This window comes from Gymnogyps californianus, chromosome 2 (genome assembly GCF_018139145.2).
Source record: "Gymnogyps californianus isolate 813 chromosome 2, ASM1813914v2, whole genome shotgun sequence".
NCBI lineage: Eukaryota > Metazoa > Chordata > Aves > Accipitriformes > Cathartidae > Gymnogyps > Gymnogyps californianus.
In genome coordinates this window covers 137084571-137112129 of record NC_059472.1, presented here as the reverse complement: position 1 = coordinate 137112129, position 27559 = coordinate 137084571, and the positions used below count along the sequence as shown (strand labels likewise).

At 41.9% G+C, this 27559-nt stretch overlaps 1 protein-coding gene and 1 long non-coding RNA gene across 2 annotated transcripts in view; both read left to right on the top strand.

The window, feature by feature from the left end:
• The first annotated feature begins 13976 nt into the window (after window positions 1-13976).
• Window positions 13977-16136, top strand: ARL4A (ADP ribosylation factor like GTPase 4A). The gene is made up of 2 exons (XM_050891047.1): window positions 13977-14111; window positions 14419-16136. The coding sequence occupies exon 2, from the start codon at window positions 14503-14505 to the stop codon at window positions 15103-15105; it is 603 nt and encodes a 200-aa protein (XP_050747004.1). The 5' UTR covers window positions 13977-14111; window positions 14419-14502; the 3' UTR covers window positions 15106-16136.
• A 9538-nt stretch (window positions 16137-25674) lies between these two features.
• The window catches only part of LOC127013590 (uncharacterized), a 54981-nt gene continuing 53096 nt past the window's right edge, over window positions 25675-27559 (top strand). Inside the window, exon 1 of the long non-coding RNA XR_007766095.1 lies at window positions 25675-25729. This is a non-coding gene — a long non-coding RNA (uncharacterized LOC127013590). The remainder of the gene's footprint in view (window positions 25730-27559) is intronic.

Genomic DNA, 27559 nt, shown 5'->3' with positions numbered 1-27559 from the left:
CTCATAAAACCAGAGTTAGACAATACTTCAATGTGCTGACTTTCCAAATCCTTGCTCTTTCTTTTGTGAAGACAATAATTTTGTCTTTAAAGAAATAGTACGCTTTTCCCTTCTTATGGCTAGGACTTTTGCTGCTAAAATCAAAGGAACTTCTGATTTCATTGAAAACACAATCAGATCTTTAATCCACTACACGTCCTTAATGTCTCATTACATCCTCTCTAGACTGGCCTAAAGTTACTTTGACCTCCTCTGACTATTAACACATTACCTTATGCTAAAAATCAATAAACTACACTCAATTCAATTAAAGCTTCCAAGGTGCAAAAGGGAGAAGGTCAGACCAATGGGAATTGGGAGGCCCACCATGCCATAAAATTAGTCAATGACTGTTCTGGCCTTTCTCCCCCTGCATGTCATTTTCCTCTTGACATTAAAGCATACTTGCATTACAAGGGAAAAAAAAAAATCTGTCCCTACAGAACAGAACACGTCAGCTGATTTTTATTTTTCTTCTAAATAATAGTAAACTGAGTCATTCCAGGGAGCAGATAGAAGCAGAATCAGCCTGTACCAGGCTTCTTCCTAAATGCATCCACACTTCCATCCTGCAAGTGCTCTCTCCTCAAAAGGACGCTGTGAGTGTACTGAGCTCCACAAGATTGTACCTTTTACCACCACATGTAATCAGTCAGCAGTGAAATGTGCGCCTCCGTGCACATGAAATGAAAGCATCAAGTGAAAACATTGATTTTCATTGTGTGGTAGGCTACAGATCATTTGCTCAGAAAATTACCTGGACAGGGGTAAGCAGGGCCAGTGAAGGTACGTGCAATGTTTCTTTGGGAATGTACCAGGAAACCAAGCAGTAAGGCTGGGACAATCTGAATGGTATCCCACCACAAGGCCCAGAGATAGGTACGTTCGCTTTAGCAGCAATAATGCTTTGATTATTCTAACAAAGCCTCTTGACCAGTGCTAGAAGAGTACAGCGCACTCTGCTGCTCTTTAACAGATTTCACAGAGGTGACTCGGAGTGATTTCACAGCAGTTGGCAATATTGACATCAAGGCTGAATGCAATCAGGTGATTTTAACATCATTTACCTGACAGCTCACTGTGCTTTGTGTTGTCTGATGCCCTTCCTACAGAAGAACCAGCTAGAGCAACAATCCTGATTAAAATAGACCATTGCTAGGAGGAACCTCGGACAAATTTCCCTCCGGGCTTAGATTTTTACAGAGGTGGCTCAGAAAGGTCACAGGTTTCCTGTAACAGGCATGGCAGCACAGCTGAGTCCCCGTTTAACCAGCTGAGTGGGGCTGTAGGTGTCTTTGTTGGCGCCAAAGATTGCTGTCCTTCCCGCCACTAACCAGCTGCTCTCGTACTGGACTGGGGCGAGAAGTTAGTTGTAGCAGGGAGAAGAGACAGCAGTGGCAGTGAACGTCTTACCAGCAAGGACAACAGGCAAGAAGCCTACTCTGACAATCCCCTACTTTCTTGCTAGACAGTCCCAGTCCACAGTAGGTATCTCGCACACCTTCTGCTGCCAGACTCTGCCCCATCCTGACATTTGCAGATGCACTCCAGCATCCACTAACTAAATACCCCATGTGTGAATTCCCAAACCTTGAAGTGATCTTTTTTAACATTGTGTGAGGAAAGGTGATGGAAATTTGTCCTGTGTTTAAAGCAGCAAACAAGGATTCTGGTAACCTGCGTTTCCTGTGATCTGTGCATCCTTGTGTAACCTGAAGCAAATCACTGAATTTCAGTGCTTCTATTCTCCACCTATTAAATAAGGATTTCTTCCATCCTTTCCCTGTTTATTTAAGCTGCACTGTCTTTTACCGTGTGTTTGTACAATGCTTGACCTGGTGAAGTCACTTCTTAATGCTGTCATCTCGTAGGTACTGCTCACAATCCAGACAGCTGCCAGGGTTATTAGTGCCAAGCTGCACAGACTTGCTCAGAGCAAGATTAGACGACGAGACAAGTGCAGTCTTGGAGACTTGCTAGAGCACGGGTGCAGCTCCACCAATGGTGGCATTGGGGCAGCAGAGAAAGGGCAGGAGCCAGCTCAGCTCAGAAGTAAAGCTTTTATGATATAACACAATAGGAGCAAAAATACCACCCCGCCAGCAGCACAGTTCGGGGTTGCTTTGTCAGAGCACTCTGTAAGCTGTAACTGTGGGTGCATCTGCATCAGGTCCATACAAATTCCTCTCCAGATCAGGAGCAGCTGCTCTGGGGATAGTAAGTGTGAGGGGAAGATAAGGCTCTGCTGTGTTTACAAAGGAATAGCAGAACCTCAGGTGCCTCTTTACTTTGACCTGGAGAGTGAGAACATTTGCTTTTAAAAGGTGTGTCAACTTCTCTGAGCTCCTATGTCCTTAAATTTTTCTGCTGCTGTTGCTAAACATACAAGGCCTCTCTGCAGTACAGCTCATTTTGTTTCTGGCAAGTGGTGTTTTCTGGGTGACTCAAGGACTGTGGCTGTTGATAATTTATTGGATCTTTCTTCTTTCATTACTGAATTATACTGGGTAACAGACATCCGCTGACATGGCTTCAATCCAGAGGCTGAGCGTGAGGGGTCCTGTCCACAGTAAGTATATGAACTGAGAGGACCAAAAAGTGCCTGCTGACTGCAGATAGAAGGATGAAGATAACTGCCAAATATCTTGTTCATTTTGAGGTTTTGGTTTTGCATTTTAATGGTATCTCCACTCTTGAAATGTCTGCTGGCTGCTACTATTGGTTTCACATAAAAGGAAGAATTTCATAGTTCTGGAACAGTGAAAGCTGGCAGTTAGGGACTCCATGGTGACTGCTAATGGCTATCGTTTTATCTCAACTCGGAATTATCACGGGTCTGAAAAACACAGAAAGATGTATATGCTTTATGTGCTAGACTGCTGGGCCTTCAATCAATCCTCAGCAAGGACTCAAAGATCAGTGATTTGAAGGGAGTGCAGTGGTGCTTACCTGAAAAACGCTCTATCTGGAGTTGTGCTGAGATGAAAGACACTGCAGATGTCGGTGTCCCTAAACGAAAGGGCTGGGCTCTGAAGTGAGACTCAGCAGTTAGGATCTCTAAGACTTAATAACAGGCTTTCGCAGAATGACCTATGGTTTCATGAGGCCTTCCATCATTAAAATAGGAGGAAGGGATGCAACCATTTGTCCTCTTTAAAGCTTTCTGTTGCTTCCTTTGAAGATTCAGATCGGGGTTGCATGTACTCATGAGCTGTATGCATCATGTATCTATCATACTACTTGCCATCTGAAATCCAAAGACTTCAAAGCATGAAGAATTCCCTAAAGCATGAAGAAAGTCCCTTTCTGCTTACAGTATGTCCATGCATATTTTTTCCTTACATAAAGAGGTATTGTTTCTTTTATTTTCCTTTTATACCCCAGCAGTGGAGAGGCCTTGAATGGAATAAGTAAATTGTAAAAATAATAAGGCTATGTTTATAGTATCCCGCTGCTGCTTCTGCTTCCTAGAGTGCTGCCTGGACTCTTCCTTAATCTTTCTGTGTCCTGTCCTGGTAGAGGTGTAGAGGAAGGCTTTCAAAGACGAGATGAAAACTGCAGAGCGTACCCTTGCAGAACTCGGAACTATTGGTTCTTGCAGTATTGTCTCCATTCACTGGAGTTAAGTGATGTGATTAAAATCTCAGCTAAACAATCTGTTCCTCCCTAAGTTTGTTTATCTGCTTTCCTTACTTTGTTTAAAGCCTGCTAAGTAGTGTGGCGTGGCCATGAGAGCCAGAACAGGGGGAAGCTATATTCTGATAAAAAGCTGTGATGTCAACATAAGGCTTAAAAATGCCTGTATTTAAAAATTAATATTTTGGCAGGTTTTTACATAAGTAGAGTTTACAACTCTAGTGGCAACAGCTGTTAGGTGCCAGATTCTCTGAAAGACTTCTACTCTTTTTCAGTATTATGAAACTGGAATGTATAATGTGGTTTGTTTGAATCATGTTCTCTGTGAGATGAAAGCAAAAACGATTTTGCAAAGACAGCTTTTATAAGGTCTTCAAAGTGAGTTTACTGTTGTTTCCATCCAAGAATTGAAACTTAGGAGTGTGAAAGAAAGCTTTCTGCCCAGCACACTCATGATCAGCTTTCAAATCAATTTTCAATTGACTTAGCTTTTAAACTTTAGCAAACAGTAGGCCCAATCTTGCATTCATTGAAGTAATTTTAAGATTTACTGTTAACTTAAAAAGAAGACATGGTGAGCTGATAAGACTTAAAAATTCTAGAGCAATGAGCTGAAATTACTGCTCCCCACCCACACGTTTGTCTTCCCTGAAACCTTGTTCTTTCATCCTCCTCTTTTCTTTGGTTTGTTTCTTCCTCCTTTTTTCACCTAACCATAATACAAGCTTGCAAGCTCCCTAGGATAAGGGTTGGTTTTCCTTTTGCTATGTTCATATAGCACACAATAATAGGCTTGGATTTCTCGCTGAAACTCTTAAGTATTGTGACTGAGAAGAATCATTACTTTTTTTTTTTTTTTGGCTGAAGTTTTAGAAACAGCAACAAATATCCAGTACTTACGCAAGTATCAGATGCCCATTGTGTCTCCACATAAGAGACTGAAACCTTCATGCAGCAGTTCAGGCTAGCTGGTGAAACTGTCCATGACCCTGGGGGAAAGAACTCCTTTGGCTGCACTGAAACTTTGTAGTTCTTATCACCTGCAGCCAAACAACCCTGTTCAGCCTTGAGAAAAATCCAATCTAGAATGCTTAGCTCTGGTTCATATTCTGCTGACTGAAGTCTACTTTTAACATGAGAAATCAAAGCAAGGGAGTGTCTGTTCTTTCCACTCCCTCTTGTAAAGCTGATTTTTAACACCCTTCTGTTCCAAAACAGAATTGAATGTATTGGTCAAAATCCAAACACGTTCAGGGGCTGGATGCAACTGCCACACACCTGGAAAAGCTGTAGACCTGCACAGCTACTACTACATCGTGGTTTGTGTGTGCTACACCTTGGAGTGCTGTTGGCTTGGAAGAGGGGAAAATGCAAATAAGTCTTAGGTCAAAACTCCTAGTCCCCAGTAAATCTGCAAATGAAAAGCCAGTCAGAAGTCGGTCCTGCCTGGCAAGCAATGAATTGGGCCATATATCATTCTGAGTGCAAATTCATGTTCTATTTTGCTGGGCCAGATGAAGTATTTTCCCCTGTGCACTTCAGATGCCTATCGACTAAAAGACGTACTTAAAAGACCTGTCCAGTGACACAGTTTTTGAAAACTCCTCACAAATGCTTCACAACTGTAGTGCTAAAATGAAGTGACTGGGAAAGACTTCTGGTAGGAAGTGAAGCAAGCACTATGGAGGATGAGACTAGTGGACTGCACAGATGCTCAGTGGACCTTACTGGTTTTCTATAGTTTACAAAACACCAAGTTAATTTATCTGTTAAAGCATATGTTGTGCTGTTTATCTTCAGGAACATTGTTAATCTATTAATTACCTCATTAAAGAAATTACAACTACACTTGAGCTCAGTTATCTGACTAAAAGTCATAATAAATTGTTGCCTTCTTTAAAAAATAAACCCTCCCCCTGTATCTAGGGAACCAGCAGGTCTTTCTTTTTACTCATCTAAGAAAGAGATGCTTTCAGAAAGCCAGATAGTAGCTGTACTCCATACATACTTGTTCTGCAGGTGACCAGGAGTTATAAGGAGCACTCGCAAGCTCCTATTATTAGGAGCACTGATAAATCACAGAACAGTGGTTGGAGAACATCAAACAAATTGTTTGTTCTCTATTGCATTGTCTCAGTAGGGTTTTATATTAGTTGTTGCCTCTGAACGCCAAGCTCAAGGAGCTGTGACAATATCACTGTACTACCTACAACATTATACACTGAAGCAGAGACCTTAGATTTTTCACAGCCCTCCTGGGAGTTTAGGCATATCTCCCATAAAATTTTATCTCCATACACTGTAATCTCTGTGAAATCTTTTTCTATTGCTGCTATGCCTTTTTTTAGGAGAGATGAGCAACTGGATTTCCTCTTCAAGGCGCGCACTTAACTTGATTTACACTAAGTTATTACAGATCAACAGCCTGCTCGTTTTTACAGTGGTCCCTGTCTGTTGGATGGGCATCTTCACTCGGCTGTTGCCGAGCGGGTCAGCACACGTCCAAGCGCTGGCTGTGCGCACACTGCACGGGCGCACGCTCCCTGCCCCTGCCAGCCGCAGGGACAGGCCGCTCCCTGCACATCAGTGCAGCTGCAGCGCTTTGTCTTTTGTGACCGTCTTTGAAATTCTCTCACAGCAGGTTTCAGTGCACTGTGCTTGTCGTTTAAGCATTTCATTAACTGGCTGCCAAGTCCTACTCTGGGAACTACGTGCTATACGCTTCTTCCTGTCCTTGCACTTCCTTTGGATATATGCAGTACCTGAAGGACAGAGCATAGCTTTTAAATAAGTAACTGTTGCAAGCGGATGGATTATTATGAAATAACTGGCTTAAATGAACGTTTCATCCCACAAACACTTAGCCAGAAGTCTCAAGTCAGAACTTGCGTCTCTTCTTCCACTACAGTCAATCAACTGAGATACAAATTCATCAAAAAATAAGCCTTCTTAGTCGTGATGTTCAAAGTCTGTTTATCCAATCTTTTATAATTCCAGAAAATCTCAGCGCCCTTATAAATGTTAAATACTTATACAATATTTACAAAGTTCCTTAGAAAAGAAAAAACTTAATTGTGTTTTTCTCTTTTTCATTGTTACTCTGTGCTAGCACTATTGCAAAGCAAACAGCAGTATCTGATATACTACTACTACTTCCATTATTATTCTGGAGTGGGGAAAGTATCTTCACATATTAAATCTAGCTATCCAGGGACAAAATAAAACAGATGCTGCTCTTGTATTTGAAATTGTAGTACTTTTAATCTGCTTGCAAACTGCTTCCATTGTATTAAAGAAAAGTGATATATTTAAGAATTATGCAACCCTCTTCAAAGGAAGCATTGTGAGGAGATGGTAGCTGATACTGAAATCTCAGCTTGATAGAATTTTAAACTATTTAGAATAACTCTGGCATACAAAAAAGCTCTTACAGTGGGCACAGCTTTTCTGGGGGGGAAAAAAATAAAGCTCTTGGGACCAGTGCTGCAATTGGCAAGATTTTCAAAGAGTAGCATTGAGTAGCCCAACATTCTCAGCAAAAGAGCGTGTTTTGACTCAAGTCAGTGGTTCTAGAAAAAACCAAAAATGGTGTCACAAGCACAGGGCAGGGGACCTGTTGATGTGGTAAATATAAGTACAGATGTCTTTGATCAGTATAAAACCATTGAAGAAAATACGCAAGCCAAGGCTGTAAAGCTCATATGTAGTATCACACATTGAACACTTCTGAATTTCTCATAGTGCAGAAGCCTTGCATCACATACCAAAGGATTAAGGTAGGAGGTATTTTTTCCATTTATTAAAGAAACATCTTTCCTGGTTTTTTTTTTTAGTGCCAGCTGCTTAGTGAAGTAGGGGTAAGGAGACTGGAAACCGGTATACCTGCAACAATAATACTTTTTTTCTACTCTCCAAAACCGCCCCGTGACTACTTGTATGTCTGGGTTTAGATTTTGTGACTATAAGCTTTGTATCATACGAAGACAGGATCTATGCTTAACCTTTATTAATTACATGCTGCTATTAAATGAACAATCAGTATGGTAGAGAGCTTTGCGATACAAGTCCTTAATACATAGATGCTGTTGGGGACAGCTGTTCTGCTGTTCCACCTGATCTCAGGAAGAAGGTGCGCTACTCACACAATCACACTGGCAGACTGTTCCCTGTGCTCTGCAAACCTGGAGTCACGGCCATTACAGCCATCCTATCAGAGGATGAAGGAACCAAAATTCACAACTTGGAAGGTGGAGATTATAATTTTAGTCACCCTGACACAACACTTGCTCAGTATGACTAAGAACATTTATGAGCTAGTACCACTCTTTTTCCAGCTAACACACCTAAGCAGCATTGAAGATGCAACTCAGTGTGACTGTCAGTATCAAAGAACAAGGCTTTTTGCTTGTTAGCCTGCTATATGGCATAATGTTTATTTATGAAAATGAAAGCAGTAAAATGTAAATGTTAGACTTCATGTGAAGGTACGTATGAAATAAGAATAGGTTTAATTAACTGGTCTAATCAGAGTGGTAACTTAAATTGTAACACACAGCGACTCCATCTCCTACTGCTCTAAGCTTTGTTATTTATTGTGAGGAAATAAATTAGATTTTCTACCACCAACTACTTTTTAATAATCAAAGCAAAATAATTCATGCAGCATATAAGTTATCATAAAAGAATGCAGCAGATGTAGCAAAAATGATAAAAGGCTTCTTTGTGCAAAACATTTTGTATGTCAATTTAAGAGACAGCCTTAAGAGCAAAACTTCATGTGTTGCAATTTGTCAGTGATTTCATTGTTACCACTTATTTTCAAGGGGGTTCTCAAAATCCATGGTGAAACTGCTGTAGTATTTTATGTAGGAACTTGATATTCTTTTAGAACCATACAACATCATCTCACAGCAATACTTTTTTAGCTCTCATCTTAGATCTACAGTATAGCTGAAGAGGAGTAACTTCAATTTTTGAATGTACAACCAAGCTACAGTTGGTTACTGTAATAATAATAAACACTATTATTATTACACATACATTAATACATACTACCCTAGCCTAGGTCTGCCATGTCATTGTACTGAAATGCAATTGATTTTCTCTTTCATACACATTGAGAAATCTGCTGTTTCCGCATGGAGCAGCAAGACTTGGTGGTGTGAGGCTGCTAACATGTCTCTTCCATGAAGACAGAGGTGTTGGGATCCCATCACTATATGCCAGCTACCTGTAGCTAGCAGTGCATTGTCCTTGCAATAACTTCGTTCTCCTTATGACTTCATTCCTTTGTGTTTTACAACTAATTCAGCTCCATGATGCAGCTGGTTTCTTTCTCTCCCTCCTTCTGCATTTGCTCATATTTGCTTCTGTCCTTTACTGTTCTACAGTTCTGGCCTTATCCCTCTGCATCTGCAGTATATGGCATTTGGGTCATTTGTCTTATGTTTCACTTTTCATTTGATTTGCATGCTACTCACAAAACATGGTGTTATTAAAAAATAACTGCTAAGGTGATTAGCTATTGAACTGCATAATAAATGTCATTAGCCTGTTCTACAGAATGATGGTATTTAATCAAAACAAAAGGAATATTGTGCTTATCTGGCCACAGAAATTAAAGCCCACTAACTTCGCTTTGGAAAGAATTTCTCATCTGCTGTGTCACTAGATGTGGTTGTATAACAACAGTTGTATCTACTTGAATGGAATTTACCTTTAAAATGACCAGCACTAAGTGAAAGCCCTGATTTAATGTCTTGCTACAGTGAACCTCTCATGAACTGCTAGCTTTTAATTTCCATGAATTGCTATTTCCATATGAAAGACTGTTTCTTGTGAAGTATACGTGCAGCCTTGCAAGTGGACCTTTGATGATCCTTTGTGTTTTTGTTGTTATCTGGGCACTGTGAGATAGCTCCTGCAGCGCATGAGGTGATGTGTATTAAAAGGTAACCTAAGTCTCTGCTGGGTCATAATATTAAAATTTCCAAGAGTCTTCTCTTTCCACTCTATGCTGATTCTTTCTTGGCAACGTTTCAACCAGTTTCATGGTCCATATCCCTAATAAGGACTATCTAAGTTTCACAGAAGCAGTTAATAACTGCAGCATTGGAGGCCTGGCCCTCCCGAACCTGTCCTGAACAAAAATTATCCCTGGACCATTTAGGAATTAAAAAAAAAAAAAGAAATCCTATTTTACAATAGTGAAGAAGCTGCACGTTATGCAGGTGCTGCTTCTTTTTCTTGAAACACAAAGGTTTGTCCCAGGCTACCTTTTCTGTGTGGAAAATACATGTAGACTATATGTATGAAACATACGTAGAAAATAATATATTACCATTTACCCTGGTAAATTGGTATCAAAGAAAGGGGAGAAGGTTTTTAGTCCAGAGAAGCTGAAGTCGCAGTTGTTTTCATCAGCTAAGGAATGCTGAGCCAGAAAGAACTCAGAGCTGTAGACAAATCAGATAGGAAGTGAGAAAAGTATCAGTATGTGAAATGACCCCAACACAGAAACTAGGCACCTCCTTATTTTGCATTACAAAGTCTGCACGTGGCTCGAGCCATTTTCCATTGTTTCCTCATACGTGTATCTTGCAGTTATTTTCACCTGTCATCTAATAACAGCCCGCTCCCCCCATTTAGCTACATACTTGAAAAGAAAGTACGTATACTTCTTGCTGTACACCTCCTTCATTCAAGACTTCTACAGGATAATCAAAGCCTTGCTTCACCCTTACCTTCAATTATCAGAGGTTGAATGTGTCAGCTTTCTTACACTCCCACTAATTTAGATACCATTACTCCCTTCATAACATCTGGAACACCTGCCCACTCTGCACGTTTGACTCTAAAGTAGCATGAAGTGCATGGGAGGAGTTGATCAACTTGCATTGTTATTTAATAGCTGTTTTCCAGAAATGCCTACAGGCATTAATTAAGATCAAGGTGCTAAACACTAAGATGACTTACAATGAAAAATAGTCCCTGCCCCAGAGTGTTCATAATTCACTTTATAGCAAGTTACAACAGGTGGGTAAGATAAATTAACTGTAGGGAGGGAAAGAGAAGTAGAACAATCTACTTCTCCAAGCATTTTCTGGATGGTGTGGATCATTTTCATGTATGTATTTACAAATACAGGTATTCTCATTTTGCTGAAGATGTTCATTTCTCTCTCATCTTAAAATGATCTCCCTGACATCATAAAACTTCTTCCAAACACATCATCTATGAGATTCCTTTTCCACCTAGTGTGTTGGATATGCTAGAAAGTTATCAGTTCTGTATCCCTCCCTTTTCAAGAGCACCAAAATCTGTTATGTATTGACTGCTTTTCAGCAGAGCAAGAAATAAAGGCAATCTTTCCCCATTTTATGTTTAAAATTAAAATTCCTCCAATAAAAGTAGGAGCTGGCCCATATCCCTCCTTGTGGAATTAATTGTAAAATATGTTATTATAAAGCTGTGTTAAAGTGTGAACAGATCTTGGTAACAATCAGACATTAAAGTTTAGAAGACTGTAATATCTAGTAGACTTATTTTTCCATTAAAAATAGGGAATACATAATTTTGTAGGTGGAGATAAAGGTCAATTCGATTTATTTCAGCTTGTCAAGTTTTATGAATAAATCTATTATCTCTAGTAATATTCCTTAACAAGGTATTTCTATCTGGTTTCCACCCATTTTAAATTACTGAAAACCATCCATGAAATAATTAAGGCCCACTTTTAATGTCACTATAAATGCTTTTCTATTACATTGCATGCTGTGCAGTCCTTTATGCTATGCAAAAGTAGTGTAAAATACTGCCAAATCAGAAACCTTACTAGTTGGCCTTAGGGGTAGTAACTTACCCCTACTTTGCCACAGATGTAAAATCACTTTCCTATATGAACAGGCCACTTCCTCCAAAGAGAGTCATCTGCAAGATCAGGATGTAAATAACTAACAAAGATAAAAGCAGTGAAACATTAATCTCAGAAATAAGCAAATGAGAATTTTGCTATTTTTAGTAGGACTATAATGGGTATTTTAACACTTTAATAACATGAAACCTTGCCTACAGCACACTGTGGAATTTTTGTTGCTATATAATGTCCTTTTACTATTAAATTACTTCTGGTTTATACATCATAATTCTTTGTGATTTAAAATATGAAGTACAGTTTCAAAGGAAAAAAAATATGATTGCCAGAATATTCTTACAAATTCATCCCTTTTCAGCAGCCACATCAAGAAATGTGAAAGTCCTCTAGAAAAAATGCAAGTTTAATATTGAAAATGCTATCTTTTCTCTTTTACTGGAGCCCAGCCGGTCAAAGACTTGGATGATCGTGGGACAAAGTACAGAAAACATACACTTGGAACGGTAGACTTCAGTGGCACAATAGCTTTAGTTAGCAGTTAAACATATGCTTTTATCAAAAAGATTGATTTAAATTTTCTCTAACTAAGGGTTATAGATGAAGATTTTTCTAGTATGCTCTGCTCTGAAGTCAGCATATCTGAGCCTTTTGTGTGCTACTGGTATTTTACACTGAGCTGGTGTACATCCAGCACAGGCAGAAGTAACCATCTACAATTGCCACAGCTGTATAAAAACTACAGTGGTGAACACAGTAAGTGAAAAGAGCCATGGGAAGGAACAGAAACGATGGAGAAACACTCCTCCAGGCCTCCTCTAAAACCTGCACGCTCTGGAAACAGAAACATACGAAAATATCTTACTAGACGCTAGCTGTTAGTTCTGACTTTGAAAAACTTCACTGCTCAAATCAGGCTTACATATTAAAATGCAGAATTACTTAACATATCCTTGTGCTGCGGGAAACCTTCCTCGTAGCTAAGCTAGGTGACATTTATGTTCATTCAGACCTGAGCACCGCTGCTATCTCTGCGTGCCAGGCATCTAACAGGACAATTTCATCCACTCAGTTATTCTCAGCTCCTCCCTACGGTTTGTCTCCTCTTTCATGGGGACAAGCGAAAGGCAAGAAGAGTACAGTAAGAACATCCAGCCGGGCCTGGGGCCTTGGACCGCTCATTTATGCACCACCACCAAGAAACCCTGCTCACAGCACTTCCCTCCCCTCGAACTTCACCCATATCAGTGTCTGCGGAGGTCCCCGGTGGAGGGAGCAAGGCAGCCAACGGGCTTTTCCACAGCCGCTGAGGCACGACGGTGGCCTAGAGCCCGGGATACTTGCTGCGTCACTCCAAGAGATCAGGAGCTGTAAGGCCATTTACTGCGCCTCTGGCAGCAGTACCGACCGCACTGCAGCACCCCAACCTCCCTGGGCACTGCTCTTCACCCGCGCCTTCCCAGAACCGCTCCGAGGGGGCCGCCAGGGCTAAACACAGCCCCGCCATGGCCGCGTCTCCGGTGGGGCGGGGGCCGGGCGGAGCCCCGCGAGCACAGGCCGCGGCAGGTCACGTGGGCAGGCCCGCCGCTGGGGGAAGGCGGCCCGCGAGCTGCCGCTTTGAAGCCCGTTGCTAGGCGACGGGAGGGCGCGCGGCGCCTACGGGAGCGGCCAGTGGTAGGGGAAGGATGACGCAACGGCCGGTCGAACGGAGCGGCCTCAGCGGCGCCCCCTTACCGCCCCGGAGAGGCGGCGTCTGCCCCGCGCCCGCGAGGCTTTCCTTGGGGGCTTTCAGCGCCAAAGGACGACCGGGGAAGGGCGTTCCGCCGGCCCCCCGCCGGCTGCGCAGGGGAGGAGGTTGGGCAGCGCATCCCCGGCAGTGGCGCAGGTGCGCTGTGAGGCGCCGCTAGGGGGCGGGGCTGGAGTGACAGCACACGCAGCCAATGAGCGCACGCGCCTCCGGCGAGGGGGCGAGGCACTGCCGCCCGCCCGCCGCAGGGGGTGAGAGGCTGCTGGCGCCGCCCGCCCGTTGGGGCACGGGCGCGCGCGGTGTGGGCGGAGGGCGCGGCGGCGGCGGCTTTCCCCGACGAGGCCGTGTAAGGCAGTGACTCCGCCCCGCGGGGGACGGAGGGAGGAGTGGGGTCGCTCAGGCAGGGCGTGGGCGGAGAGGGGTGTGCGCCCCCGCCGCTGCGGAGGTCGCGGCCCCCTCCCCGGCCGCGCTCGGCCCCAGCGTTCGGTTGAGGACGGTAAAAATCGGGTTCTCCGATGAGTGGCCGGTGCCGCCGGCCAATAGGCGAGGGGGAGCGCGCCCTCCTCCCCGCCCCCGCCGGGCGGCGGAGCCAATGGGGGAGGCGGGGCGGAGCGCGCGGGGCTAGGCGCGGGCTGGGGGACGCCTCGCCGCCAGATGCGAGGGAGTCGCGGCAGCGGCGGTGCGAGCAGGAGCGGTAGCACCAGGAGCGGTAGCACCGGCGGCAGTGGCGCGTGCGGCGGACGCGGCGTGCGGGCATGGGGTCGCGGGCTGCTGTCGCCTCCCCGCGCTGAGGGACGCGCCCGCCGGCGGGGCCAAGCGGTAGGCGAGGCGGTGCGGTGGTGATGGTGGCGGTGGCGGCGGCGGTGGTGGTGGTGGTGATGATGGTGGTGGTGAGGGGCGCAGGTGCCCGGCGAGCTGCAGTGTCGGTAGCGGCCGCCGCCGCGTCGCGGGGCGGCAGAGGCCGCTGGGCCGGGCGGGGGACGTGTGGTGTTCCGCGTCGCGCTGCCTGCGGCCGCCTCCGCAATCGGGGCGGCGGCGCTGGCCGGCGCGTTGTGGCCGCGAAGCCCCGGGCCGAGGCGGAAGGGGGGGGTCAGCTGTGGGCTAACGCCGCTTGTGTCGTTGGCAGGATCCGAGCCTAGCGCGGTGGCGAGCATAGCCGTGGGAGCCGGCCTCTGCTCGTGGCAGCCTGCTGTCACCTTCCCTTCTGGCAATGGGGAATGGACTCTCGGACCAGACGCCGATCCTCTCCAGCCTGCCTTCTTTCCAGAGTTTCCACATTGTCATCTTGGGATTGGACTCCGCTGGAAAGACGACCGTGCTCTACAGACTGCAGTTCAATGAGTTCGTCAACACTGTCCCCACTAAAGGATTTAATACGGAGAAAATCAAAGTGACGCTGGGCAACTCGAAAACGGTCACTTTCCACTTCTGGGATGTAGGCGGCCAGGAGAAGCTGAGGCCGCTGTGGAAGTCGTACACAAGGTGCACCGATGGCATTGTGTTTGTGGTGGACTCTGTCGATGTTGAGAGAATGGAGGAGGCCAAAACAGAACTTCATAAGATTACTAGGATATCTGAAAATCAAGGAGTGCCTGTCCTTATCATTGCTAACAAGCAGGACTTGAGGAACTCTCTCTCCCTTTCTGAAATTGAGAAAATGTTAGCAATGAGTGAGCTGAGTTCTTCAACTCCCTGGCATTTGCAGCCTACCTGTGCAATCATTGGAGATGGACTCAAAGAGGGACTGGAGAAACTACATGATATGATAATTAAGCGAAGGAAAATGTTGAGGCAGCAGAAAAAGAAGAGATGAGTTCTATTTTGACCTTTCTATTTTAGAGTAGTTACATGGTCAAAATTTGACATAAGACAGCTTCCAAACCCAGGCCTGCTTGTTTGGATGCCGTTAAGCTTAGTTACGTTAAACAATCAGTTGCACAACCTTGCCGTGTGGAAGGCTGTGCAGTTATGGAACTTTTTTTTTTTTTACTAGTCTCTTCTGAGTTTTATGGCTCTGCATTATTTCAGAAGCCCTAATAGATGATGTAATACTATCAGGAAATGGATGGGTGGGTAAATGTGACATGGATGTCTAAATAGCCAAATAAGATGAGGGTTTTCTGCTTAGTGTTGTATTCATATGTTTGAGGGTGCCCTCTGCAAGCAATTTGCATTGAAGGTGTTCTGTGTTTTTAAACTTCTAATGCTCGTAAGTGGAGTGTTTAGGTGAACATTATACAGCTTTAAAAACATGTATGAAGCTAGTAACCCATTATTTCGAGAGGCTGTTTTTTACCTTGTTTGGGGATTTCTATGAAAGCTTGGCTACATGTGTAGTTTTTCTTTAATTTGGCACTTTTTGAAATTGAATCATGTTCAGTTCAAATACTTGAAATTTAAGTGCTGTGGATTCTTCAACTGATAAAAAAAAGACTTTTTGACAAGTAAAAAATGTAAACAACACGTTGGAGCATGAAAAAGTGGTTTCCCAACATATAGCATGTTTTTGGTATGTAAGGTTTTTATTTTTTAGAAGTAGCCATTCATCATTATACACTGCTAATCAGGTTTAAACTGTTACTCAAAATTAGTAATTTATTTCTGAATGATGAGTATTATGTCCTCCTACTATCAAGTTAAAAGTAAATTAATTGCAGTAAAGGAGCTATAAAGAACAACTCTGGCTGTTGTGGTTCTAACCAGTGCAGCATTCTTTGCTCTACTGGTGACTTTTCTGGCAATAAAACAGAATTATAATGAAGTAAAGACGGAGTTAAAATTAGCAGAGCACATCTTGTATCTCCCCAAAATACCCCATTTTATTAAAGTGGTATTGCTATGTCACTTTCAACGTATGCTTTTTTTATCGTGACTCTTAAAGTATTTTGTGGTTAGGAATGTAATAATGCTTTATACACTCAAACAGTTGACACTACCGGGGGCGGGGAGGGGGGGGGAGTGGGGGAAGAAGATTTTCAAGATGGGCCTGTGTTCTGCTTTAATTATGCTTTAAGCTGTTCTTGTTTACAGAGTGTGCAAACAGTGTTAACTGGGCAGGATAGTGCTTGACGGAAAAGGGAGGGTAGTTTTTCTTACTGGTACAGAGCTTCAAGTGACTCTTTAGATACTTGGCTAGCAATTAAAAGGGCTAAAACAGAGCCTGGATTTTTAAGACTAACTTTAGTGGTGCTGTAAAAATTCATCAGAATGTTAGATTCTCTTTAAACTTTTGTTGGAAATACCAGATTAAAAAAAAAAAAAGTTTAAAAAAAAAAAAAAAGGCAAAATCTATTTCCTCCTCTTACTCAACCAGCAAAGTAATACATTTTTCTTACCTGCTGCCATGTATCAGGAGGATGACAGCTACAAACCTGAATGTCAATCAATGTAACTTAGATATGTTTAAAAACAAAATATCAAACTTTTTAACCAGCAGCTGTTCATCCAGGAGGTAACCAAAAATGCACTTTAGTGTCTTCAATAACTGAAAGTGACAGCTGTTTGGTTTTTTTTTTTTAATGTCATCTTGGTCCTTTTTGAATAAACTGAAGTAGCTTCCAGTGGAGCTTTTGTATGTTGGTTATATATGTACCTGCACTGGTGACATTGTAAGTCACTTACTCAAGTAATGTCTATATTTATAGAAATGTGGATGACTTCTTAAACCTCAATAAACAATTCGAAACAAGCCTGCAGAGAGAAGGTGTCTGACTTCTTGTACTGCAGCAGTATGTTCTCATCAACCTCTGTGCACGTATTTATTCTAGTAACAGTAGAACTATTTCTGTTGAAAACCAAAGTCTTATAAATGTGGAGAGGCTCATAAATGTCACAGTGTTATAAATTGCAGGTATCTCATTAAAAACTTTAAATCAATGGCATGTCTGTATATTCACAGAAGAAATATGAACTGCAGTGACTCCTTTCTGAAGTGATGGATCTTGCATAATTTGAAAAATCTTTTATATAGCTGAACCTATTTTGTGGTACGTGCTATGTTTAATAGGCGATGTTGGGCATTTATCACATGTACTCACAGGTGGTACTTAATTTAGTATCTGCAGGCTCATATATCTGAAGCTGTCTGAGGGATTCACGTGTACTTAAGCCTTGGGTGAATTTCCTCCTTGGATTTTACGGCAGTGAGTAGAATGTGGCAAGAGATCTGGAAGCTTCTAATTAGTTTCAGGACCCGAACATAGACAAGACAAACTTCATTTAGCCTGCAAGTCAAAAGTGCTAAGTTTGAACAAGAATATCCAAACCTATCTCAAAAACCTGGTATTTTAATTTCTGTTTATGTAACTGATGGCACATCAAAGTGTAGGTTACTAACTAATAGTCTTGAGAAAAAGCTATATTGGTGATGCTGAGTCCTACGAATTTGGTATAATCTGGCTAACATTTTCCTTCCTATCAGGTGTATAGTACTACTAGGCTGAGGAAGGTGAGATAACAGGCTGGCTCTTTGTACCCAGTAAACAAACTGTACAGTACCAAATAATAATTGCTTCATTTTAGGTATTCATTAGGCTTCTATTGGGAATAGTTGAAAAGGCATCCTGCTTGAAAAAGTGAACTGTATTTTGTTCTGCATATTAAACATGTCAGTGTTTATCTGGTGACAGTCTCCCTAAACTCTTCTATGTATAAAAACTTCAGTGAATGATTTTAAATACAAAGACATAACTGATCTGTACTCTAGCACTCTGGAGGAAGAAGTGAGAGAAGGTGGAGAGTAGTGTTTCTAAAATGTCATGGTTGTTACATATGATATTTAATACTGACTTGGAAGTAGAAAACTTTGAGTGGGGGATGAGTTTTACATTCAAGCTATACCTTTATCTGTACTAGAACTGTTTTGCTGGAATATTACAGTAACTGTTCTGAGTAAAATATACAAATGTAGCTGTACCTCCGAAACTGTGTTTTGTATTACTATGACAAAGTCTTCAACTATGAACAAAATGGTGATTGCAGTAGAGCATTTGGTATCTTAGCCGATTGAGTTTCTGCTGGCATAGTTCTGTCAGCCTGGGATCACTCTCTTCCATATGATAAATTGACACTTCTGGCCTAAATACTGGTATGTGTAAGAAAATCTTTAGAGGAGCTGAATAAGCAGGTGTAATTTTGTTACAGTGCTGGAGTTACGCAACTTAAATTTTAAAATAATTTTTGCTAAAATAGGCTACAAGTGACACACTGTTCTTCAAGGCACTAGGTAAGTTAAATATCTTAAACTGCTGCTACTTTAAGGAGGTATGGAATTGCATTTAAATCGGTGCAGCACTGTTAAAAAACGAACAAGCCACAAGGTCTTGTAACCTTATTGCTGTTGTCTTAGCTTACAAAAGTTGGTATGGCGTTGCCTCAGCTGTTTATGCACGTGCAATCGTTTAAAGTTAACCAGCCTTCAGGATCTGGTCTCTGTTTTCTGGCTGCGTAGCTGTGTATTAGCTTATGACCGTTTCAGCTAGAAAAAGTACTGTAGGGTGGCGAGACTCCTTCAGGTTCTTGACATCACTGTGAAGTTGTGTTGCACTGAATGTGCATTTACATTTGAAAAAAAAATAAATGATGGTTTTCAGCCAGGTGGTAGGTGAAACCTTTCTCTCTTCGAATTTTTCCGTTTTACTGAGACGTGATTGATCCTTTGTGTGGAAAGCAGTACCCACAGCCAGTCCGCGGTTCCCAGCCTGACTCACAAAGGTGCTGCTGCTCTACCGCCTCACGCAGCACTTGGGTCCTGCAGGAGTTCATTGCCTGTGACGCAGTGGTCACAGAGCAGCGAGGAGCTGAAAGCAGTCTGGTTGCGGGGCGGGGGGGGGGGGGGGGGGGGGGGCGCTAGCTAAGCCCTTCTGGACCCCCCAGCAGGTCTGTGTGAAGGCAGCTCTGCCTTCTTGGGTGGGTTACCTGCATCTCGGATCATTTGTTTACAAATAGCAGGGTGTTAATTACTGTCTGGCTGAAACTTTTTGTTGAGAGGTCACTGTCATTCTTGGCATTGGAGGAGGATTTAGATACTGCATTGATGCTACAAAGAAGAACTTGGTAAGGCAGAGTATGGAAAACGTAGGCAATCTGCATACACTATATATAGGGCACCTACCCTAACATGCAATCTTGATTCAACTGTACAGATTGCAATGCATGAAGGCTAGCAAATGTGTGCTCATGATACTGTCTTCCTTTAACTTCTGAGAGAAATCTAGGCATGAATCGGTGCTTTTTGGATCAGTGCTTTCACTTTACTGGTGGGTTGACTCATCTTTTGAGAGGGTCACAGCTTAGAGCCCCGCTCTGACAGCCGATAGCTTTGTGTTCCTGAGCCAAAACAACTCCTGTTGCTGCTGGAAGGGATGTGTAGGGAGCTGTGAATGGGCATCGTCTCCTGTTTGTTTAGTCTGGGGGATGAGGAAAGCTTTTTTTTTCCCCCCCTTAAATCCTGACTGACATAGGTATGTGAAGGCCTGTCTCTCTCACGCTGCTCTGGAGGCTGTGATTATTTTTAGGAGCAGTACAAGACTGCAGAGCTGTGTGGATAAACTCTTGCATGTGTTTTTAAACTGAAGGGAAATACACAGCCTGACTTCGCAGCAGGGTGATGCCTGGGGTTGTCATATGGGCTCCCACAGGCATCCTACCTGTCTGAGAACAAAATAAAGGGCTGATATGTAGCTGGTAACCTTGCCCTTCTTTAAAGCATTAGTCAGTCTTCTTAAACCAGCTGTAAAGCAGCAAAAATGCAGTTTCAAAGACCTAGCTGAAAAAAATCACAAGCAGCAAATTAAGGACTTGAGTTTCCTCCCTGCCAGTGTCCTGTTCTATTGGTGCTGGCTGTGAGTGATCTGAGGCACCTGTGTGGCGGCTGGGTGATGCTGCCTGCAGCCTGCCTGCTCGCTGTGGGGCCCAGCGAATGGCACAGTCACCGAGTATTCACATATTGATTTTGTTCAAAGGCAAACCCAAAATCTAAGGAGAAAAAGTAAGCAGGGAGGCCAGATAGTTCTTCCAGACTAAATACCTGCTTGCAAACAGCTCAGGAAGGTAAGAGATGATAATATCTGAGCTATGAAGATTATGATTTCTTAGTTCCATCTATATTTACACAGCTGCTCCACCAGAACTAAGAGCTAAAGATGACAGAATAGTTAGAAAGGAGAAGGTCAAGTACAGTTGTTGGCTCTGGGGTGTGTGGAGGGAGAGAGGATTTGAAACTGTTGGGTTTTCCTAGCTTTTCAAGACACATTGAGCCCTAAGGGAAATAGATATGCTTTTAGGCTGCTTAATTGGTTTAAAATCTTTATTGTTTTATGCACTGTACTTTCCTATTGCTGAAATGAAACAATACCTCATTTAAGAAAGCCACCTAATCACTGCATTAATCTCTGAGTCCACTGACAAAGGAGAAGGTTAGCAGGGGTGTTGAGCCTTGTTAAACATGCTGAGGGCTCCTGGCTGGCTCACCAGCTGCTGTATTTCAAGGTCTTTTCTAAAAATAGCAGAATGTTAGAATGTAGGTCAGGCGAGGTAAAGGTGTGAAGCCTGATACCTCAGACACTACACACAGTCCAGAGGTACCACCAACCCTGTAACCGCTTATCTTCTGTTACCACTTTATGAATGATAAATAAGAATAATTTCCTTTGGAGCATAACATTTTCATCCCTCTCCCATTTCAATGTCATTTGCCCTGAAAGCTTTAACAAGTTTTGATATTGGAACATCATTGAGTTGGGTGTCATAAGGATGAGTTCGTGAGTGAAGAGGGTCAGGAAAGAGTGTTCACCTTTGCTGCAGTGACTTGGTTAGCTAAAACCCAGTCTTTTTGTAAAGCTGGCTTAACATGGACAAAGATGACCTAAAAGAGGGAAATTTTCTAAAAATATCTTCTTGTTTCTAACATTAGCTGAACTCTGCTGGTCTTGTAATTATTGGATGCTGTTGTAGGCATGGGCTGCTGCTGTTTTTTTGACACCAGTTGCATGATGGTCTCTAAGATGCCTTCAACCATTTGCAGACCATGAGTGTAAGGTCTCCACAGTAATACTGAATTTATATATCCATGATGTATGTTTTTAGCTGTCTGAGGTGTTTCTTTGGGTCAGTTTAGTTTCTCAAAGAAACTGGATTCTTTGTGAAACATAGTTTAATGGATCAGTGTCTCTGCAAACACAGTTTATTCCTATTTGGTTCCTGTTATAAGTGATACAGTAAAATGGCAATCTACAGATTATTAGTAGCACTATTTCCCTTGAACTCCAGCTATTGAGTTTCTATTTGAATCAGAGATATCTATTCCATTTTTCTTGATTATACTGTATTTTGTATAGGAGCTGAATTGTGCTAACCTTAGAAATACTAGCCTCCCTGATTTTAATTAGCTGAGAAAATTGACTTGTACGTTTAAAGTCACTGTAATTCAGCTGTAATCAGTCATGTTACACTGGAGACAAATGGGATTCATGGACTGAGCCCACACTGATGCTTTTTGACAGATCTCCTATTGCCACATCAATACACATCCCTCACTGTGTGCTATGGTAGCACTGGTACCAGCGAACTATATTTCTGTATGGTTCAGCAACTGTGTTTCTGCCACTCTGTCATGTAAACTGCTTACATAGAATGTTTGCTTATGTCCTGCTATTGCTGTAATCATGATAGGGGACTGTTTGAAAAAATTCTGTACAAAGACTCAGCTGTACACTGCAACTTTAAAACAAATACATCAAACCACATAATTTAGTTTTAAAGTACTGGAGTTAATGTTGAAAGCTGGAAATTTAAGACTGAAGACTGGTACATCCATCCCAGCCACTAAGCGCTGGTCATTTTATCCCTGAAGTCTCTTCATCTATGTGTAAAGCAAGAATCTTGTAGTTGCTCTTACATTTAAATTCATGTTTAAAAGTGCTGTGAGATATTAAGATATTACAGAAATACAGTGTAATGGAAAGTAATAGAAAGACTGTAACAGTAATTTGGATTTTTTGATTGACTTGTAACATACTTCAATAGTTCAATAGTTAGGCATTAGGAAATCGTACCATTTCAAAAGTAATGCATTTGAGAGTTTAAAAATACTAGTTCAACATACTGTATTATCTCTGACCGCATGAGCTTCAGCTTCACAGAAAACAAAAATATTACCATAGTTGAAAATAATAATGTATTTCATATTCATCAGTGAATAAATATTCATAAGCTGGATCCATTTATGATCACCTGATTTTTGTTTGCATTTGACCATAGCTATTAAGCAAAAATAGTCAAAATTCCTTGGTTTTATGTCTGAATTAAACTGGGATGAATATATGATCTTCCAAACCAGGCATACGAAAGTTTTCAAGTGAAGGTGATTTGCAAAGCTCTTGAGTTAAAATAACACATTACCTTAAAATAAGCTTTTATTTGGACTAATAGCAAAAATGGCTGGGTATTCCTTTGAAAAGATAGCTTTATTTTATATAGTACAGTGAGAGAAGTATGTTAGAGATTTCAGACCTCAGGATTCAGAGGGTCTCCTGTTCTCATTGCCTTTCTTGGCTGTAATGAATCAGTCTGCACAGGATGTGGCTGCTAACAGATGATAATGCAAAGTGAAGGGCTGGGCCATGAAAAGCCCCAGGGTGGCTCAGCGTGGTGCTGAGTTCTCACGAAGAGCTGATTGCTTTCCAAAAATAAGAACAGGAACTAGGGCAGATGATCCATGTAAAATGCACTTTCCACCCTTACACATTCACAACAATTTATTATTTTCAGCATTATGGAGCTTTACATGTTGATTACATACATAATCCATCTAGGCACGCACACCTACCTACACGCACTTCTGTTGTATTCTTGCAAACCCTGTTTGCGAGAATTTCTCTGGGATCCTGTTTTGTGGGTGTAACTTGAGAATATATAAATAGATTCATGTTTTCCCATCATTTAAACCCAAATGTGACTGCAAACATGACAGCACGAGAAATATGATTCTTTGAAATAATTGCCTCTGTTTTAAACCTTTCGTTTTATTAGGATAAGGTAATCTGGGCTGCTCACACTGCGTATGAACCATGCTGTTGTGGTGGCATTACCACTGCTCAGAGCTCAGGTTGTGTCAGCACTTCTTTTATAAATATAAATCCTTATTTCAGAAACTTAATAACCTAATAAGACTTGAAATTTCACACTTGTCTGAAACTTGGCACAGAGTATTAATTTTGCCTTTTACCACATGAAATAAAAATATATATTAGAGGGGAATGTAAATAAACAAAAAATATGCTTATTGTGTTTTGCTGCCTTTTCTATCTCAAAGTTAATTTTGTTTATTGAAATGAAATGGCGTGAACTCATAGTTCCAAATGGAAACCTTTGAAAATTTTTTCTTAAGTTAAAAGTTGCAATTGTTAGCGTTTGCAAATCAGACCTACACACATCGCACAAACTTGCGGAGCTCACTCACAGTGAGTGAAATTCTCTCATCAGTGTCAGTAGAGCTATTCCTGTGCAGTAACAGTTGTAGGATTGGACATATACAGAGAACAGAAACATGGACATATCCTTCCTTAGTTTCTTTAATATATAATTTCAAGTCCTCTCATTCGCTAAGTACATTTTCTTAGCAGTGGTGATATGTAGAAGTAAATCAAATGCAGGGTTTTCTCTGTCTTGTGGAAAAGCTTGTGCTTGTAAAATTTCCAGGCTGTTCTCTAAACCACCAAAAAAATAAAAATTGGAGAAGGCTGTAGTCTCAGTAGAAGTGCTGAATCTCTTGATGTTTGCTCACCCCATCTAGATAAACCTGAGATTATCCTCAGTGTTACTAAGGGTACAGCTTGCCTGGACATAGTATCTTCTTGCATAGAAGAGCATTTTTTCTTAAAGGTAGAACTAATACAGGGATCCTGTATTAATGATGGCTTTAGTCTGACCTACATCACTTCTGGCTTTTTCCTTATGGATTCACTTAAGCCTCTGCACAGGGGGTGTAGAATCCGGCTGTTTGAATCTGCAATATTTTATCCTCCCTTTGCATTCATTTTAGCTGCGTGTACATGCCTGCACAAAGCAGCTCTTGCACTTCCTTACTAGGGAGCATTGATCTGCTTAGAAGACTAGACACGCTCTTCACTCTTACTTTGCCCAGCCAATTTTATAGAGAGCACAAACCCTATGTAGTCCAAAAAAAAAAAGCACTTTCTTTTTTTTTTTCCTCCTCCCTTCCTTTCAAACAGTGACTCCCACTTTCAGTGGGATGGCCATAATTTTGTGTTGGAAAATCCTTACCGACTTCAAGTGCTTTGGGTCAAGTTTAGAGTACCCTTGCATCGACCTGATTTCCTTTTCTTATTTACCTCTCCAAGGAAAGTTTACCATGTCTATAACGCCCTCCCAGGAGCAGTGCTGGGGGTTTTCAGTATAATACAGGCACAACAGTCAGGATTCATTTAACCTAATATTAGACCTCTCAAAATTAGGCATTCTTGTCCAATTTAGGCATTTATAGATCTTTTTATAGTTCATGGAAAGAAATATGTTTATGTAAGGTATGATTCATCTTAGTTCAGGAGTGGTATTTAAGGCAGGTCAGATAAATCATCCTGTGGCTTGTTTTTCTCTCTCTGCTCTACACAAAGCATAAGCTGATTAACTCAAATATAGACACCTGCCTTTTACACCAACTGTCTATATTTATATCCTAAATGATAGCCCCAAATCTGTACCAGCTACTCTGCTGGAAAATGCAGGTGTCTGCCATTTGAAATCTGTGTCAATCTACAGGAGCTGAGAGGCTCTTCCAGTACTTTTCCTAGCAAAGCCACCCCAGTGCTTCTGGGTGCTGGTCAATGACTATGCTGTTTGTAAAAGGAAAATATAAAGACCGCTATATTAAGTAATACATATTAAGAAAAAGTGAAGCGAAAGCTTTTATTTAGCGTGAACACTACATTTCACAGTCTAGATATTCTTGTTAGAGAAATCAGTAAACCAAATTACTTCCTCTTATAGTGTTTTATGGCTCAGTCAAACTACTTGTGTATGCAAAGGTAGCTTTTTCATTGAATACAGTGGGAGCGAGATAAGGCTGTAGAATTGTGCAACAAAACTGCCATCTATAACAGCTTTTAGATATTAAACTTTATGTTTCTTTTTTGAAAATGTAAGTAAATCCCCACCTACTCGTTGATACTATAATTGAGTCTAGCAATACCTGTGCCTGCTTCTGCATGTGTTGGGAGTTACATCACTCTCGTGTGACTACAGAAAAGCTACCAGCAATCAGACTGAAATTGTTAGAGGGTGAGAGGGATTTGTTAAAAGAAAGTTAGCTAGCTGGTAGTTAGGGGTGACCTGAGTGGAGAAACAAGCTGTGAGTAAGGAGCTCTGTAAGCAGAGGAAGTTATGAACTGCTCTGGGTCTCCAGGTTTCCTTCTAATAAGGTATGGGTAACTGAATAGCCTTTCTGATGAGAAAACCCTAACTTAGGAGGTGGTATGAAAAGGAGTCTCCTTGTCCCTGTGTTGTGAAAATTGTAATAATTTAATGCTTTCTTAAGTATCTATTATGGTCAAAAAACTTGTTGGTTAAAGGGTTCAAAAGCCAGTACAGCCAATGCTCTGAAATTACATATAACTTACTTCTTTTGGAAGCCAAACTGAAATGCTGGGAGGTATAGTAGAGGAAGGAAGAGACCTAGAAAGTAGAGATCTTAGGGTATGGTGCTATGAGCTGTGGTGTTTAGTGAATGACTAAACTGAGCATATTGTGCATTTCTGTAGTCTTGGGGAAAAGTGTGAGACTTTGTTTTGTTGAAGTACTTTCTTGATCTTAAAAAGAAAGGTGTCGTGCAGACTTCCTGGGAGATCTGCATCCCCTAAATCACCATATCATCATGTGAAAGCACAGTAAGAGTGTACCTCCTGAAGGCTTGTTATCTCTGATGTGAGACCAGGTGCTATGATGTCCTATCAGTTATCTCTAGTGAGAAAATAACTGTACATAGACTCCAAAGCAGATATTATCTGCTTCTGTAAACATCCTGTTCACTCTGTGTATTGTGTGGATTGAACTGGGGTTGTGAAGATATCTCAGCTGGAACTGAGACTGCTACTGAAAAGCTGCATTGTGCCTGTTAGCTTGCTTTCTCTCTTCCGCCGCAGATGCGCATAGAAAGCATTTACCTATTGCTTCTCAGGCCTGTGACAGTGAATTAATAATGCATAACATAGTACAACCACTTACCAGTGCTGAATTTGCTGGGATTCAGAGAGTTTTCAGTCCTGAAGAAGAGGAGAGTGGTGCAGGGCTATGCTCCTGCAGAGGACTAGAGGACCAACAAGGCTGCACTTGGATGCTTTGGGTAGAGTGGTTAGGAGTTTCCCTGTTCCTGGGACGGGAATCTAGCAAGTGTTCATCTCATTTTTATTACATGTAGTAATGTTGTTTGTTGGGCCATTGGTTTTTTTTTGAGCCTTCTGTGATTATTATTACAAATTGAAATGTAGAGATGTGTGAACAAAGACTTAAACAAAAAACCCCCCAAAATACAGTCTGCAAGAAGATATGACAATGTTTGCAAGCTATTATAAAAAAAAAAAAGCTATTGAACATGGTTGTAAACACTAGTTGGTAAGCAGTAAGTTAAATTTAATTACAGAAACTTTTCTTAGATATGTTTATTTGGCCCTAATAACTGCCTTCTAATAAATGAACTTCAGTAAACAAGTGACTCCAGGTTTTGTTCGGTAACAGTAATACTTTATAGGGTGGTGCACATATGGTTTTTGGCGGGGTGTGGGTTTTTTCTTTCTTTTTTTTTTTTTTTGTGCAAAGTGAACTACAGTGGTACTCCTTCTGTCAAGCCATTCAATTCAGTGGCCTTCAGCAGTAAAGCTCCATGGATGCCCTCTGGAACAGGGCTGGTGAACTACGCAGCAAACATGGGAGAGCTCCTTCTAATCAGCATGCTGAGTTGATGTAGGTGTTAGGTTACTTTTGTTGCAAAGCTAGGGTTTGTGTGCTAGCAGCCAAGAACCCTACTTTTGACAAGCTCTAGACTTGCTTGAGTTCTGGGAGTTTGCCTTACCCGGCTCAGTGGTGGGAATCCCCCAAACGGTGTGTGTTCTATGCAACAAAAAGCTCTTACAGTGCCAACAGCAGTTCAGTGCGAATGAGGATCCAATTTGTGTATTCCCCCTTACACCTTGGACTCCTATCCCCTGCAGTGATGGTGTTGGACTCTAACACATTTCTGTGTCCTGTACCGTGAT

Excerpts from the sequence above, each read along its gene's own strand:
- ARL4A (XM_050891047.1), top strand. The coding sequence starts at position 14,503 with ATGGGGAATGGACTCTCGGACCAGACGCCGATCCTCTCCAGCCTGCCT.